Below are 17499 nucleotides of genomic sequence, written 5' to 3'. Positions count from 1 at the left end.
TACTATTATCTGCACTAAACATCTCAAACGGTAGAGATCATCACTCATCCCTTGTGTCTGTGTGCAGTGCTGCTAATGGAAGAAGGCTCAGTATTATGTGATGTATACACATCCCCTTTGCAATAGAAGCCAGCCCCGGTGAGCAGAGTAAAATAAACAATTATGTTCACCTCTCCTGGGTGTCTGACAGTTCCCAGCTTTCTTTTACTACCTCTCCAGCCTCTCACTGATATAAAGCGCCCTGGGAGTCACAAGTGGGGGCCTGTGATTGGCGCAACCAGAGGTCATGATGTGTGACATCAGTTGCAGGCTGGAAGCCTAAAAGGGGATGCTGGGGACAGCCGGACACATTGAGGATGCCCAGGAGAGGTGAGGCAAGGTGAGTATTACTGTTTGTTATTCTTTTTCACCTCACCTCGGCCTCCACTTATTATACTCAGGAGTCTGAAGAGACCTCAGTGTATAATAATAGCATGGAAACAAACTGGGGGAAGCGGATTGGGGCTTCCAGAGCATATTATACAGGGCTCTTGTACACCAAGTAGTTTCTGTGAATGGAAACATACAAAATCTATAACTTTTGGAAGGCTGAAACGCCTTAAAAAGCAGAAACGTCCCAACACAGTACACCCAAAGTAGCGATCACTTAAGTTAATGAAATAAGGCTTAATCTGAAGTCCTCATTAACAATTATGTAATAACCCCCTCAGTGCCCCCACATATAGTATAATGGCCCTGTCAGTGCCCCCACATGTAGTATAATGGCCCTGTCAGTGCCCCCACATGTAGTATAATGGCCCTGTCAGTGCTCCCACATGTAGTATAATGGCCCTGTCAGTGCCCCCACATGTAGTATAATGGCCCTGTCAGTGCCCCCACATGTAGTATAATGGCCCTGTCAGTGCCCCCACATGTAGTATAATGGCCCTGTCAGTGCCCCCACATGTAGTATAATGGCCCTGTCAGTGCCCCCACATGTAGTATAATGGCCCTGTCAGTGCCCCCACATGTAGTATAATGGCCCTGTCAGTGCCCCCACATGTAGTATAATGGCCCTGTCAGTGCCCCCACATGTAGTATAATGGCCCTGTCAGTGCCCCCACATGTAGTATAATGGCCCTGTCAGTGCTCCCACATGTAGTATAATGGCCCTGTCAGTGCCCCCACATGTAGTATAATGGCCCTGTCAGTGCCCCCACATGTAGTATAATGGCCCTGTCAGTGCCCCCACATGTAGTATAATGGCCCTGTCAGTGCCCCCACATGTAGTATAATGGCCCTGTCAGTGCTCCCACATGTAGTATAATGGCCCTGTCAGTGCTCCCACATGTAGTATAATGGCCCTGTCAGTGCCCCCACATGTAGTATAATGGCCCAGTCAGTGCCCCCACATGTAGTATAATGGCCCTGTCAGTGCCCCCACATGTAGTATAATGGCCCTGTCAGTGCCCCCACATCTAGTATAACAGCGTAGGGGACGGGAGATAGGTCAGTAACAGAGGTGTTTTTTTTTATGTTTTTCTCCCCCTGGGTCTCCGATTATTATACTCTGGGGTCTGATACTGTGTGCAGGTTCCACTATGGGGAATAATACTGTGTGCAGGGGCCACTATGGGACATAATAGTGTGTGCGGGGGCCACTATGGGACACAGTAGTGTGTGCAGGGGCCACTATGGGACATAGTAGTGTGTGCAGGGGCCACTATGGGGCAGGATAGTGTGTGCAGGGGCCACTATGGGGCAGAATAGTGTGTGCAGGGGCCACTATGGGGCATAATACTGTGTGCAGGGGCCACTATGGGACATAATAGTGTGTGCAGGGGCCACTATGGGACATAATACTGTGTGCAGGGGCCACTATGGGACATAATACTGTGTGCAGGGGCCACTATGGGGGATAATACTGTGCAGGGGCCACTATGGGGGATACTACTGTGTGCAGAGGCCACTATGGGGCATAATACTGTGTGCAGGGGCCACTATGGGACATAATAGTGTGTGCAGGGGCCACTATGGGGGATAATACTGTGTCCTGGGGCCACTATGGGACATAATACTGTGTGCAGAGGCCACTATGGGGGATAATACTGTGTGCAGGGGCCACTATGGGGCATAATACCGTGTGCAGGTGCCACTATGGGACATAGTGTGTGCAGGGGCCACTATGAGGCATAATGGAGCACACAGGAGGGGATCGGACGAGGTCTTCGGCATCGGTGTCAGTCGGGGGGGGGGGGGGGGGTGTCATGTCAAAAGTTTGCTTTGGGGCCCCGCCATTCCTGGTTACGTCACTGGCTATGATCTTTTGTGTGGTTTTTTGTCTGATATTTTAGGTTTTCTTGCCTGACGCTCACTAAACCACTTGTGTGCCCTTGTTTATACAATGCTTTTGCTCTGCTGTTACTTCCCAGGGGCAGGTGTGTCATGGGGAAGTGTGTAATGTAGGCATACATCATTGCTGTGTGTTTTGTGGCTGAGATACATAGTTCCGCTCTCTGGTGGGTGGGGTTTAGTCATTAAATAACTGGCTGCCTGTTCGCCATCCCTTAGGGTGCATTCACACTGAGTAAACGCTAGCTTATTCTGAACGTAAAACACGTTCAGAATAAGCGGCGTCTAAAGCAGCTCCATTAATTTCTATGGGAGTGGGGATACGAGCGCTCCCCATAGAAATGAATGGGCTGCTTCTTTCACTCCGTGCAGTCCCATTGAAGTGAATGGGGAGTGCCGGCGTGTACGCTCCGGCATGAGCAGAGCTTGCCGTATACGCCGGCACTCCCCATTCACTTCAATGGGACTGCACGGAGTGAAAGAAGCAGCCCATTCATTTCTATGGGGAGCGCTCGTATCCCCGCTCCCATAGAAATGAATGGAGCTGCTTTAGACGCCGCTTATTCTGAACGTGTTTTACGTTCAGAATAAGCTAGCGTTTACTCAGTGTGAATTCACCCTTACTGTGCATTATTTGATGGGGTCAGGGATACAAATGCTACTAGTGAAGCAATGTTGCTGATTTTAGGGTTGCTTTGCACAATATTCAATACACTTCTGATGAAACTGTGGGGCTATTATATTCCACAGTGGAAACCTGTCCATCAGGTGTGCATACTATGTGCAAAACAACATATGTATTTTTCAATACATTATTGTGCTTTTAATGCATTTATAGGTCACAAGTATATTTTTCAACACATGTAGTTCCTTTATATTAATGTGTGTGTATTGTATGAACTAATGTATTTTTATATGGATCGTGCTTTTGATGCACTAACCAGGTACAAGTGCATTTTTAATACAATTGCCCCTGTATCTGTCTGGGTTGGGGCCTAAATACACCTTATGTGGTGGTGAGTGTTGGGCATTTACCTGCAGAAGATAAATGGGTACACCCTGCAGTGTGTCTCCCCGTTACTATCTCCACCACCTATAAGTTTGGCTCACTCAGAAACCTGAACATAAATGTGAGTTTGGTGGGTTTCATTTTAGCCCCAGCCCGAAGCCTGGATATTGTGAGAATTTAGTTAACTTTATCTCCACCTCACTTTTTAAAATTTGATTTACCGTATATACTCGAGTATAAGCCAAGTTTTTCACCCCGCTGCATCACACTCCGGGTGACGTGGCCACGTAAGCTCAGGCCCGCACCCGTTGTGTGTCTGTTTCCTGGAGTGCCTTCCTAGAGTACCGTAAGTACTTCTGCAGTTTGAAATGTACAGCATTGCTGACGCTGGTTTCCTGCAGTGACAGGAGCGTGGTGGGCCCCGGCACCCATCCCGGTGTCTGTATGCCGGGTCTGTAAGTGTAACGGCGCCGCTCTGCTGAAGAGTGGTCGCCATAGCAACCAGCATTTCCGCAGTAACTCTTACAGCGGTAATGCCGGAGCTCGCAGGCATGAGCTCTGACATCCCTGCTGTAAGAGTTACAGCGGAGATGCCCTCCCCCCCACAAAAAAAGTTTAAAATTGGCCTTCGGGCCATATTAACCGGCACCTCCGCTGTAACTCTTACAGCGGTAATGCTGGAGCTAATGCCTGCAATCAGAGATCGCAGGCATGAGCACCGGCATCTCCGCTGTACGAGTTACAGCGGAGATGCCCTCCGGAGATGTCCCCTTCCCCCAAAAAAACTTTTAATGGGATTTGCAATCAAATGATTGCAGGTTCACTAATAAAATAGTGAAAAAAAAAATGTTTTAAAAAAAATATAATAAAAAAAATAAGATAAATAAAATTTCTAAATCATCTCCTTTCCCTAGAATACATATAAGGGCGGGTTCACACCAGCACCCAATCTCCATTATGCAGGTTTCCGTTTTCTGTTGGTAGAAGACAGAAACCGACATTCACTGCCCACCGGTGAGCGCCTGTGAGCGTCTTCTGCTCTCCGCGGTAGAAAATGACTGTGAAACACATACATAATAGGTATCCCTGTGTCTGAAAGTGCCCGGTCTACTGAATATAGGGGATCTGCAGTGCTCCTGTTCCATCGGGAAGGGGTTAATAGGAGCACTGCAGATCCCCTATATTCAGCCAGACTGAAACACCCCCCCAGTCCTCAAGCCTAGGGAAGGGGCAAACAGACAACCAAAACACCCCCTCCCCAACACCCAGCATCTACTACACTCAAAAATTCAGGCCATTTTAATTTTTGAAATTTTCCAGTAGCTGTAGCATTTCCCCCTAGGCTTATACTCGAGTCGATAAGTTTTCCCAGTTTTTTGTGGTAAAATTAGGGGCCTCGGCTTATATTCGGGTTATACTTGAGTATATACAGTAAGTGATTATACATTGCTTCATTGGTTCGGGGCCACAAAGAAGTTTGTGCTCCTAAAGGCCCCCTACACAGTACCGTTATTGGTTTGGGAGGCATTTTGGATCTGAGACACTCTTTAACCACTTCAGTACTGGGCGAAGCAGTTTTCTTCTGCAGACTTTCTGCTTCCATTATACCTAGTGATTTTGTAAATTGCTGTGTGTCCGCAGCGCGTATTTTAATGCCAAGTTGAGATGGGATTCGCTAAAATCTCATCCACCTTGCTGTGACTATAAAATACGTTTATTTTCTCCATAACATTCATGTCACGTGGGGACGTGGCCTAAAATAATTTTCCCTCTCTATTAAGGTAATTTCTATTTTGTCTTGTGTTGTCGGGGGTTGGGCTAGAACCTGTGATGTTCGGTGTGGTATTGTGTGTTTTTTTTTTTACTTAAAATTTTCATTTTTCTATTTTTTTTTCCTACATTGTGTCTCCATAAGGTCATAATAGATCTTTGGGAGCATCTGAACACTTTTTCTTGGTAGGTTAGGGTGATTTCCCCTGTACCTGGGGCAGATTCTTTAGCCCCATTACAGAAGGAATGCAGCCTCCTGCCCATAACTACTGAGCTGATCTGGGTCCTCTAGGACCCAGTAGCTCTAACGTTCTCTGATCCGTGGTGGATCACGTGACCTCCTGGTCAGAGGGGAGCCGCATCAGGGAGGCTTCCATAGCTGTGTATACAGCAATAGGGAAGGCAGGGACAGTAATAAACAGTCCTTGCCTTCTCTAGACAAGATCCGGCTGTAGTTAGGTAAGGGTTAAAGGGGTTGTCCACTTTCAGATCAATGTTATTATTTGTATAATAAAAAGTTGTACAATTTTCCATTATACTTTCTGTATCAATTTCTTATGTTTTCTAGAACTCTGCTTGCTGTCATTCATTCTGCTTAAAGAGGACCTTTCACCACTTTTGGGCACATGCAGTGTTATATACTGAGTTCAGCGCACTGTCGGCTTTCCCGATCTGTGCCCGGTGTAAAGAGCTTACGGTGCCGGTACCGTAGCTCTTCTATGGTCAGAAGGGCGTTTCTGACCATTAGCCAGAGACGTCCTTCTGCCTCACGGCGCCTATCGCGCTGTACTGTGGAGCGGGGAGGAACGCCCCCTCCCTCTGCTCACACAGCTTGTCCATAGACGAGCATTATCAGGAGCGGGAGGGGGGAGTTCCTCCCCGCTCCACAGCACAGCGCGTTTGGCGCCGCGAGGCAGAAGGACGTCTCTGGCTAATGGTCAGAAACGCCCTTCTGACCATAGAGCACGACGGTACCAGCACCGTAAGCTCTTTACACCGGGCACAGATCGGGAAAGCCGACAGTGCGCTGAACTCAGCGCACTGTCAGCTTTCTGGCAGTATATAACACTGCATGTGCCCAAAAGTGGTGAAAGGTCCTCTTTAATATCAGGGCTCGTTCACATCTGCGCCCGGTCTCTGTTCTGCAGGTTTCCATTTCCTGCACAAAACTGAGCAGGAGACAGAAACCTGCAGGACTCTTTCATACCCATTCATTTGAATGGGTTTGAAAGATGTCCAGCCGTGAGCGCTTTATGCTCTCTGCCGTGAAACCGTCTTTTTTAAATCGGACACAGAGTCGGACATGCAGTACTCTGTGTCCAGTTTAAAAAAAACGGTTTCGTGGTGGAGAGCATAAAACGCTCACTGGTGCTCACGGCCGGACCCGATCTGACAGCTTTCCGTCTTCTGCATGCAGAAAACGGAAAGCTCAGAACGGACTCCGGGCGCTAGTGTGAACCTGGCGTCAGTGGGTAAAAATCAGTCCATGGTCATGTGATGGACACACAGGTGCACAGTTCGTCACAGCACATCAGACCCTGCCTGGTAACAAGCCGTGCAGCTCTGTGTCCATCACATGACATGACATGACTTTTACCGCCACAGCAAAGTGGATGGGTTTCTAGCGAATCACATCCCCACTTTGCGTTAAAATATGTGCTGCGTAAACACATGGAGACTTCCAAAACTGTTACAGTTTTGGAAATCACATCACGTCAATTACACCGCTAGCGGTTTCTGTATAATTATACATTGAAGCACAAAGTCCGCAGAGGAAAACTGCAAATTTTTTGTCAAAAGCGTGGGCAGGAAGAATCGCGATGCGTTGCACTTTTTTTTGCTGCAGGACGCCACGTGGGGCTCAGCCGTAATGTAAATTCCTCACATTCTCTTTACTGACAACGGCTGCATTTTTTTTCTTCAAGTGGGAACAAACACCAGGAACAAAAATTTCAGGAGTGACCTTAACCTTTAATAGTGGGTAGTGTATAATGGGTGCCTACGGGGAGGCTTCTTCCTATGTTATCACAGTGTGAGGAGACCGGGCTGCCCGCGCTAGGACCAGCAGGTGTCTGTCTGATGGCGCCACCTAGTGGTCTTACTACATTCCGCCTCCTTTCACAATCCCCGCCACTTCCGTGTGGCCGCCGGCTCTTTATGGCCGCTTTCCTGCCTGTAGTAGATATGGAGGATGGTGTAATAAGTGGACAGAGGTCGTAGCTGTGCTCGTGCTCTCCCTGCCCGGCGCGGCTTCCTGTACCACAGGGCGCTTGTTCTTCCTGCAGCCTGCCATTATTCTCTATAGCTGCCGTATATCCGCTGCAGTCACAGCCTCTCACAATGTCTATTTTTTTCCGCGTCCTCGGCTTCGTACTACGGACATCGTCCCGGTGTCTTCTGGCCATTATCCGCCTCATAGCTTTGTTCTCCAGGAAGACTCCCCGCCTGTCTCCGCCCCGGGATCCTTTGCTGCTCATCCCCGCCACCGCACTGGCAGAGAAGATACGTCAAGGAGAGGTGAGGCGCTCTAATACGTGAAGGACCCTCATTGTACATCACGTGACCTGCCTAGTTATGGGACCCCCCCCCCCCCTCTATATTTGCAGATGAGGCTACAAAAGCGCCCCCTTTCTGTTGTGCTGTGTAATGTGTGACTACAGGGCAAGTGTGCTGGATCTTTGGCACACCAGAGTAGCCCCTTACTGACTAGGACAAGTCATCAACTGAAAGTTGGCACTGTTCAGACACAGCAGCCAGTCAGGAGCCTTCAGATAAACGCTGTGGCCTCTGCAGTATTTACAGATTTGTCAGTAGCTGGGCTTGGCCTCACAGCTGGGCCCCATTCACTTGTGACTGGTGATTGGCAGGGATTACTGGTGTTGGAAACCTGCTGATCTTCCTTTGATGATCTGTCCTTAGGGTAAGTTCACATGGGGGTTTTTGGTCCAGAATCTGACGTGTCCGCGCTGCAATTTATTTTTTTCTGCAAAGTGTGCATGGGATTCGCATGAATCTCATCCACTTTGCAAGTACTGTACGACCCCACGGGATGGAAACGCGGCGATTTGCCTGGGGAAAAATCGTGGCGTTTCCGGCCCGTGGGGCTCTGGCCTTAAAGCCCTTCCTGTCGCAGCTATTTTTTTATTTATGTATGATCAGATTTTATTAAGGCCTTTTTTTATAAAAACAAGGAACGGAAAAGGGACAAACCAAGACAATTTTTTTATTTCATTATTTATTTTCACACTTTAATTTTTTTTTATTTTTTTTTTTTTTACTCCCCCCACACCCCTTTCAAAAGCCATGAATTGTTTTCTGTTTACAGAGCCATACAAAGGGCTTAATTTTGGAAGGACAATTTGTACTTTTAATGGAACCATTTAATATTCCAAGCAATGTACTGGGAAGCTGGTAAATATTTGAAAGTGCTACAGAATATGTTGGCGCTATATAATTATTATTATAAATTCAGAATGAGTTGGAATTAGAGGAAAACTATGTTTATGTGACTGTCTTAGGGTTGGTTCACACTAGCACTTGTATTCCATCGCGGGCATGCGCAGTCCAAGAGCAGACTGCGCCTGTCCACGGCCACAAGAAAAATGGCCGCTTACGCAGTAAGTAAGCGACCATTTTCTTGTGGCCTATGGGCATGTGCAGTCGGCACTGCCCAAGGCCTAGAAGTTTGAACCCGGCTCCCTGGTTAAATAGCGCCATCATATTCCGCAGTGCTTTACAGATATTGTAAACACCAATTGGTGCCAAATAGGGCTCACAATCTAAGTATGTCTTTGGAGTGTGTGAGGAAACCGGAGTACATGGAGGAAACCCATGCAAACAGAGAGGACATACCAACTTGTAGAACTAGGACTCCAGCGCTGCAAGGTACTGAGACACAAGGCAGCAGTCCTATGTAAGTAGTGGGGTTAGGATGGCAATTAAACTGTAGATGCAGCCGCTACAACGTTCACAGTCCATTGACTCCTCAGTCTAGAGCAGGGGTGCTCACACTTTTTCAGCATGTGAGCTACTTTATAAACTGACCAAGGGATAAGATCTACTACTCACTACTTGTGGGCGGGACGGAGCGTGAGAGCAGGAGACAGCTCTATGGTGTCTGCTTGTTTACAGCGCAGGCTGAGAATCATCTCTGGACACTGGCAGGCCGGGGCCTTGCACTCGTTCGCAGTCAGGGCTGCAGCGGCCCTGCCTGCAAGTGTCCGGAGATGACTCTCAGCCTGCGCTGTGAACAAGCAGCACCCCGGCTCCCTTCATCCCTAAGAGCGGGGAGCTGCTGCTGCCCAGCCTGCAAGTGTCCAGAGTGCTTATTCACAGCGCAGGCTGAGTCATCTCCGGGCACTTGCAGGCGGAGCCGCCGCAGCCCTGACTGTGAACGAGTGCAAGGCCCCGGCCTGCCAGTGTCCAGAGATGATTATCAGTCTGCGATGTGAACAAGCAGACACCGGGGATCCCTGGCTGCATCCCGCGATCGACCCATACGTCCTTCGCAATCGACCGGTATATCGCAATCGACGTATTGGGCACCCCTGGTCTAGAGGCTCTCAGGATTTCGACAAATTCCGGACAGGCTGATGGCAGGTGTAACATAAAATAAGAAAAACATACTTCTTGGCACTCTGGTATCCACTGCTGCAACCCATTTGGTCCTCGGGACTCTTGCACCTCACTGACTGCTGAGGCCAATCAGCAGCTTCAGTGATCGCAGGAGAGGGGCCGGTGATTTTACCAAGTCTCTCTCCAGCAATCATTGAGGCCACTAATTGGCCTCAGTGGTCTCATGGGGAGTGAGGTAAGGTGCACTCTTGGATGGGCTCTGGAGTCAGACACTGGAACGCTCGGGACAGCTGAAATGTTTTTTTGTTTGTTTGCAGACAGTGGCATAACTAGGAATGGCGGGGTCCCATGGCGAACTTTTGACATGGGCCCTCCCCCAACCGACACCGACGTTGAAGACCTCGACCGACCCCTCCCTCCTCCGCACTCTATTATGTCCCTTAGTAAGCCCTGCACACAGTATTATGTCCCTTAGTGGCCCCTGCACACAGTATTATGTCCCTTAGTGGTCCATGCACACAGTATTATGTCCCACTGTGGACACCCATATACAATTATTATACTCTGGGGTCTTTTCAGACCCCAGAGTATAATAATCGGAGACCGACCTGGGGGAGTAACATAAAAAAATACTGTTTCTTACCTGTCTCCGGCTCCCACGCTGTCTTCTCCGCTGGCGTCCTTATGAAATGACGTCAGACGTCACATGACCCGGGACGCAGGCCGGGTTCATGTGACGTCAGAAAGGAGGCCCGGCAGGATCGTGTAGAGGTAAGTAACACTGTTTGTTATGTTCCCTTATCAGAGTCGAATTGACTATATCTTGGATCAATCAGTCAGTCCAAATTAAATGAGCATGTTTGTGCACAAATCGCTAATAATGAGACAGACAGAGTTCCGTATCAAACCAGCCATGCTCTTCGCCCACCTCAGCATTACTGACTCTTTATTGAAAGTACACACACTTAAAGACAAAAAAAGGAGGGGTTACTGCCCCCTTGGCATTCCTGAGCTGCTGTCCATCTCCCATTGGCTCCAAACTTCAATGTCCAGCCAGACACCTCCTTGCTGTAACCTGAAGACTTCTGCCGCGAGGCATGGTAAAGAAACAAGCTCCATCTGGGCTTCAAGATCCTTTGTCTCAGATCCATGCAACCTCACCAAGGAAAAAATAGTATTTCTATAACAAACATGCAATACAAAGTATAAGAATCTTGATTCATGTTCTCAGACTTGACACCCTTACCTCTCCCGAGCCGCCGATCAATATACTCGGGGGTCTGCAAAGACCCCCCGAGAATAATGATAGTATTTGTGGGGCCCGCTGTGTCACTTACTGATCCCGGGCCAGCCTTGATCGGCAAGTGAATAGGGGCCCTAACGGCCTATAAAAAAAAAAAACCCGCAGCGGCTGTCATCGGGCCCCCTAATGGCCCGGGCCCGGTGGCAGCCGCCTCCGCTGCCTCTATGGTAGTTACGCCCCTGTTTGTAGAGATGAGCGAGTAGTATTTGATCGAATACCTTGCTCCCATAGGAATGCGTGTAAGTGGCCGAACACCAAGAGGTTAAGCGCATCGAATATTCACTGCGCTTAACCTCTTGGTGTTCGGACACTTACACACATTCCTATGGGAGCAAGGTATTCGATCAAAAGTTACTTGCTCATCTCTATTTGTTAGTTAAATGTTACACCTACCAAGGCTTCTCCAGAGTTTGTCTAATATCTGGATAACATTTTTAAGAATAATGTCCCATTGTGCACATGGTATAATTTCTCTCAGTGGCCCTCGCACAGTATAATGTCCCATAGTGGCCACTTCACATAGCATAATGTCCCATAAACTATCCTCCACATAGTATAATGTATCACAGTAGCCCCTCCACTCAGTATAATGGCCACTTCCCTTCACACGCTATAATGTCCTATTGTGGCCCCTCCACGCAGTATAATGTCCAGGCACTGTAATGTTTTCTTTACGAATTTGTGAAAGATTTTGGGTTCAGAAGAACTGGAAATTTTAGGGGTATGCAACCACAAACTACTATTATATTTTAATGTCTCTACAGACCCCAGAGTATAATAAGTGGAGGCCCAGGGGGAGATGATTAAACATAATAAACAGTGTTACTCACCTCCCCTGGACCCCAGCACTGGTCCTTGGGCCTCAACTTGTCTTAGAGATGTCATGAATGGCATCAGATACTGCTGAGGCCTGTAATGTTCGTCATATCTCACGACATTCGTCCAGCAAATACTCTGTCAACCTTTCAGAGCAGAGGCCGGTGGCCTGCACTCTTCAGCAATAGTCAGGGTAAGGGACTTCGGAGCATGTAGCCTGCTGGCCCAGCAGCCCATATTCCAGTGAGCCAACTCAGATTTTCCTGGTAGCCCACACTGCCAATCTGCCTCTGAGTTACACAGGGATTTGGAGTGCTGATTTCCCTGCCTCAGCATTCTTGTAGGGCACATGGCCAAAGTCCTGTCTAAAATATGTAGGTTACAAATGCCTATTTCATCAGAGAATGACTCTATAACTAAATTTATATAAAAACTAGCTTTTACCTGCGACTTCACCTGCGGAACCCTGACCTTCTGCAGGACCCACCTGGAGCAGTGCGCAGGCTTGTTCCTTTTCCTTGTGTCCGCAGCAGGCCCTTCCTACACCTGTGGGTCCATGGACCCTCGGGGGCCCACACTGCGGCCCACTGAAACTGTTTACCTCCTCTCCCTCCTGGCGCCTGCCACCCCCTTTCTCCCTACCCGCTTTCCCATGTGGTCACTCCTACCCTGTGCCCCTTTGCCCCCCAGGAACGTGCCCCCTTCTCCCGTGTAACCTACCCCATGCCCCCTTCCCCCGTCTTACCTACCCCGTGCCCCCCCACCCTGCGGCCCGCTGGAATTCTTTACCTCCTCTCCCTCCTGACGCCCGCCACCCCCGTTTGTCCCTAGCCGCTTCCCCATGTGGTCACTCCTTCCTCCTACCACATGCCCCCTTTTCCCCCCACCAGACCCTGCCGACCGTGTGTCCCCTTTCCTCCTACCAACCTTTGGGCCCGGCCTCACCACACCCTGAGCTTCCCGTGCACCAATGTTTCGACTTGTAGTGTTCAGAGACGGCAGACGCTGCGGGACAGCTGGCCAAACCGGTGTTCCAGAGCGCGGCGTAGGCGACCCCCTGTCCGGCCGCGGCAGAGTACTGCGGTCCCGTGGTGAGGCCGCACAGGTGGGGCAGCGTATGGACTTGTCGCTGGCCCAGAGTAGAGGACCTTGTGCAGGACGCTCCGGATCTCTCAGAGACGCCATGTTGATGTGGACGGCGGCTGGACGATAACTCCGCCCACATAGAGAAGCGGCACCTATCCAGGTGAGCTGCTGATGGGGCTGGGATGACATCATCCCAGGTCCTACAGCGTCCCAGATCCTGCAGCGAATTCAAAAGTGAAAAGCATCGGTCACGGGAGTGAATTGCGATGGTGTACGGGAATTCCATGTAGCCTATTGTTCAATCCGGGACCCAAGGTATGTATGTGCGCAATTTCAGCCAAATCCGTTCACCCGTCTAGGTGTCATTGTGTCCCCTTTCCAACCCCCACCCACCCCCGGCCTCCTCCCTTGCCTCGGGTTAGGAGCTAGGCCCGAGAGGGCAATAGGGAGTTTGTGGCTTGCTATGCTAAAAAGTGTGTGGGATTGTAGAGCTGGTGGTATGAGTTGTGGTTTTGTGGGGGTCTTGCCAAAAACGTATGTCTGTGATTGTGACAAAAAGTAGCCTATCGTTCAATCCTGCCTAGGAACTATGTTTGTTGAAAATTTGAGCCAAATCGGTTGAGCGTTTTTTGCGTGATTGAGGAACAAACATCCAAACACACATACTTTCACATTTATAATATTAGTAGGACATATTTATTATATTACGGATTCCGCCCCAGAATTCCGGTTGAAATGAATGAAAGGCGGAAAATACACCTTTTCCGTCAGACGCAGAATTTTTCGAAGTCTACTTGTGGAATTTGGCCCTTCCATTACCGATAAAATACAGTGGCACTCCTCTCCAAATTCCACATCAAGATCGATTTCAAATTCAGTATTAAAATCTCCATTGGTTCTTGTCAAGCAGAAAAAAATCTGGTTCAGATTCCTGAAGCAGTAATTTTCTGCTTAATAAATTCAGCATCAAATTCCTTTAAAAATCCCTTAAGCTAGAATATTTAGGTTAATGACCGTACATTCCCCTGTGATATAAGAAATGTGCATGTGATTATCAGTGCGGGTTTCTTGTTGCTGGGCACACATATAATGGGTAACATAGGACCCCATTCTTATGATTTGTGGGGATCATAGCAGTTGCATTTTTAGTAATCTAATACTTATCTTCTATGCATGGGACTTATTACCCAGATATCCCCCCCCCCCCCCTCATAATACTTCACCTTAAGCCTGCATTTCCACTTTATATCTGATTTTTCTAGTATTTACTTGTTGGGATAATCCAGCCCCATAAACCAAACACCTTTGTGACCTATTGTACTTGAATTTCTAGTTTATTCCTATCAGGCTGGAATGACACATGTAATTTTTTTGGCGTTTTTTGAACCAAACACAGGAGAGGATACTAAATACTGTATTGGTCTTTCCTTTATACCTTTGTACTTTTTGGATCCATTCCTGGCTTTGCCTATTAAAACTGCAGGAAAAACTGCATGTGTGATTCCGACCCCACAAAATATTGGTATGCTTCTTATCATTTTTGCCTCTATTATCTTATAACACATCAGAATATTGAACTGTTTTCAAGGCCAGGCGGTTACATAAACTCAAGCAGCAGGGCAAAGTGTGCAGGTTGGTACTTGTTTGGATATGTTTAGGTGTGAACATATGTTGAGCACTTTCATTAGTGATTTTGCAATGCATTTTGCAAATCTGCTACATAATACAAGACATGTGAATGGGGTTTCAAAACTCCTTTCACAATGTAGTGGATTTCTCTAATCCATGGCATGCTTATTACGTCCTAGATTTTAAGTGGATTTTCTTCTCAGATTTGTTTTGTGTGTGTGTGTGTGTGTGTGTGTGTGTGTATATATATATATATATATATATATATATATATATGTGTGTGTGTTGTGACAGGACCAGGGGCAAAGTGGTAGAAGGAGTATACATTTCTCCCAGGTTTCTGTCATACACAATCTAGGTGCAGCTGAGCAAAGCTGTGCTCCTGGCTGGTGGGTCTTACCAAAACCCTGGAAAAGTTCTGGCTGCTGGAGTAGGAGTATTGGGTGTGTCTATACTCCACTCAGCCACTCCAGGTTTTGAGATATGTGGGGTTAATTCCTGTGTTCCTAAAGGTTGTGTATAAAGAGACAGAAAGCCCACAGGTATATGGCTCTCTCTGCTTCTGGAAAACCTCTTGTTGTGAGTAATACTGCTGTATTTTGTGTTCAGGGAGCTGTGCAGAAGGCCCAGCTCTCATAGTTAGGTAACCTGTGTTGTAGGTAGAAGCCGGACGGCTAGAAATTATTTTGCATTGCGTTGCATTGCATTTAGTTTGTTCCTGCACAACTTTAAATAAAAACTGGTTGCGGCCAGTTGCACCATACTTGGCAGGTTTGGACTTTAATTTTGTGCCAAAAAGTGCTAAAGACAGCGATCCCTGAGCTAATCCCTTTACAATATATATATATAATGAGAGAGATTAAGATTCATGTAAAAGGGTCTCCCATTAAAATAATTTATACCATTTTCATTGCTTAGACTCCAGGCAAGAGGTAGGTTTTTTCACCAATCATGAGAACTGAGGAGAATAGGCTCCATTGTATTTATAGAGGATCTTTCACCAACTCCAACTCTTTGAATTCTGTATTAGATGCCTCTCCATTGATTCCAGCGCAGAATTCTTTCTCTAGCCCCTAATGTTCTTGAGTAATCATTTCTGTTCCTTTCACCACTATAAGGCTTGCTACTGTCAGATGGGCAGTCTGTCTGTCTGTCTGACATTACCGATCTGACAGTAGAGAACCTAATTTTGGGTACTGAAACTAAGGAATTGTAGGGGCTAAAGAAACCTAAACTACTGCGGGATCAGTGGAGTGGAACCTAAAGATGCAAAGAACTGGAGATGGTGTAGGGTGCTGCAATGGTTAGGTGACATGTATCTGATTGTGGGGGTCTGACTGGAGCTGTGGGGGCAGTAGGCCAGCGACTTGGAGTCCTCCATTTTTCCACAGATCGACTTTGATTCCATCACAAATGGATGATGGCCATTATCAGTCGGTCAGAAGTCATTCAGTGAATTACTATGAATTATGTAACAAATCATACATATTACAATATCGATAACTGTATATCGTAATACAGTACAAATAATAAAACATTTCATTTTGAAGCTGAAGTCACGATTGGTAACCTTTTTCCAGCCATATTTGGTTAAGGGTCTACAGTCCTGGTTGACAAGAACAGACATCCCTTGCCCCCTGTAATGGCAGTTGAACATACATGTTGAAAAGCCGAACACTTTGCTACCACCAGCTTTATCATGTTGATCCTTCAAGAGACCCCCGTGCAATTTCCTATTTACATGCATAAACGGCAAAATGAATGAAAACTTGGCTTGGACGATATCATGTTATATGCACTATGAGTCCCCTGAGGAGTCTCACTCTATGGGTGAGAAAACATGTAGGGACTCAGAAGTCAAGGGCAAAATATTTTAGGGTCAGCTGGGTGTCTCAACTCTCACTTGTTGGATCCATCTTTTCCCTAACATGTGCCACCATGTTTTATTTTTAACACGTCTGATCCTTTCTTCTCAATTGGTGATAAGCCACCACCAGTGGTGTCTGCCATTGCCTTCCCCTCTCTCCATTGAGAACACGTGCAGCCACACTCATGTTTAGGTATTTGTTTCCTTCATTTAGATTCTCTTGTCTTTCAGGTTAAGAGTAGTGTCGTTGTGCAGGCTTATATATCCAGGATCCGAGAGGTGAATCCCACAATCAATGCTTTAGTATATGATCGATTTGATGAAGCCTTACGTGAAGCCAAGGCAGTTGATGATTTGGTGGCCTCAGGAACACAGGATGAGGCAACCCTTAAAGAAAATTATCCTCTCCTGGGAGTGCCATTAACAGTTAAAGAAGCATTTGCCCTGCAAGGTGAGCTTGCTTCTTTGTCTGTATTGTTCATACTTTTTTTCCAGACTTTTGATATCTGACTTGCGATATTTTGTATACTTAGGCATGCCGCAGAGTTCTGGACTTATATCTCGCCGTTCATTACGCTCAGAATATGATGCAGCTGTAGTCTCAAGGTTGAAGAGAGCTGGAGCAATACCTCTTGGTGTTACTAACTGCAGTGAATTGTGCATGTGGTATGAGTCCAGTAACAACGTATATGGCCAATCAAGGAACCCATATGACCCCCAGCACATAGTAGGTGGTAGTTCTGGTAAGTGCGACGTTCTCAGTGTTCAAAAATATAATGTTAAGCAATGAGAAAACATCAGTGGGCCCAACCCATGTCAATTTACATAAAGCTTGCTTAAGGGGGCTCTCACTAGATTTTCGTATTTTTAGCTAAAGATATGCCTGAATTGCCTTTAAAAAGGCTATTCAGGTGCTGCTAATCGTTTGTAGAAAGACCCAAGACACAAGATATGCAAAACAGCTCCACCGTGCACGGTGGGTGTTCCATGCACCCCTTTGCATCATACCTTCTGGACGCCCACCACTGCCTCCAAGCCCCCCTCCTCCTGCTTATTCACTGCTTTCATCTTCGGCGGTTTTTGTAGTGCTCCCTACTGCGCACGTTCCAGCGC

The 17499-nt window shown here is 47.3% G+C and overlaps 1 protein-coding gene across 1 annotated transcript in view; it reads left to right on the top strand.

The window, feature by feature from the left end:
• The first annotated feature begins 7218 nt into the window (after positions 1-7218).
• FAAH2 (fatty acid amide hydrolase 2) overlaps positions 7219-17499 on the top strand; it is a 37065-nt gene continuing 26784 nt past the window's right edge. Inside the window, exons 1-3 of the mRNA XM_075259376.1 lie at positions 7219-7627; positions 16618-16837; positions 16920-17129. Coding sequence (XP_075115477.1) covers positions 7451-7627; positions 16618-16837; positions 16920-17129 — 607 coding nt within the window. The 5' untranslated portion in view covers positions 7219-7450. The remainder of the gene's footprint in view (positions 7628-16617; positions 16838-16919; positions 17130-17499) is intronic.

Source organism: Leptodactylus fuscus, chromosome 11 (assembly GCF_031893055.1).
Source record: "Leptodactylus fuscus isolate aLepFus1 chromosome 11, aLepFus1.hap2, whole genome shotgun sequence".
In the NCBI taxonomy this organism is placed as follows: Eukaryota; Metazoa; Chordata; class Amphibia; order Anura; family Leptodactylidae; genus Leptodactylus; species Leptodactylus fuscus.
Note: the sequence above shows the minus strand (reverse complement) of the source record. Positions and strands in the feature narration are given on the sequence as shown.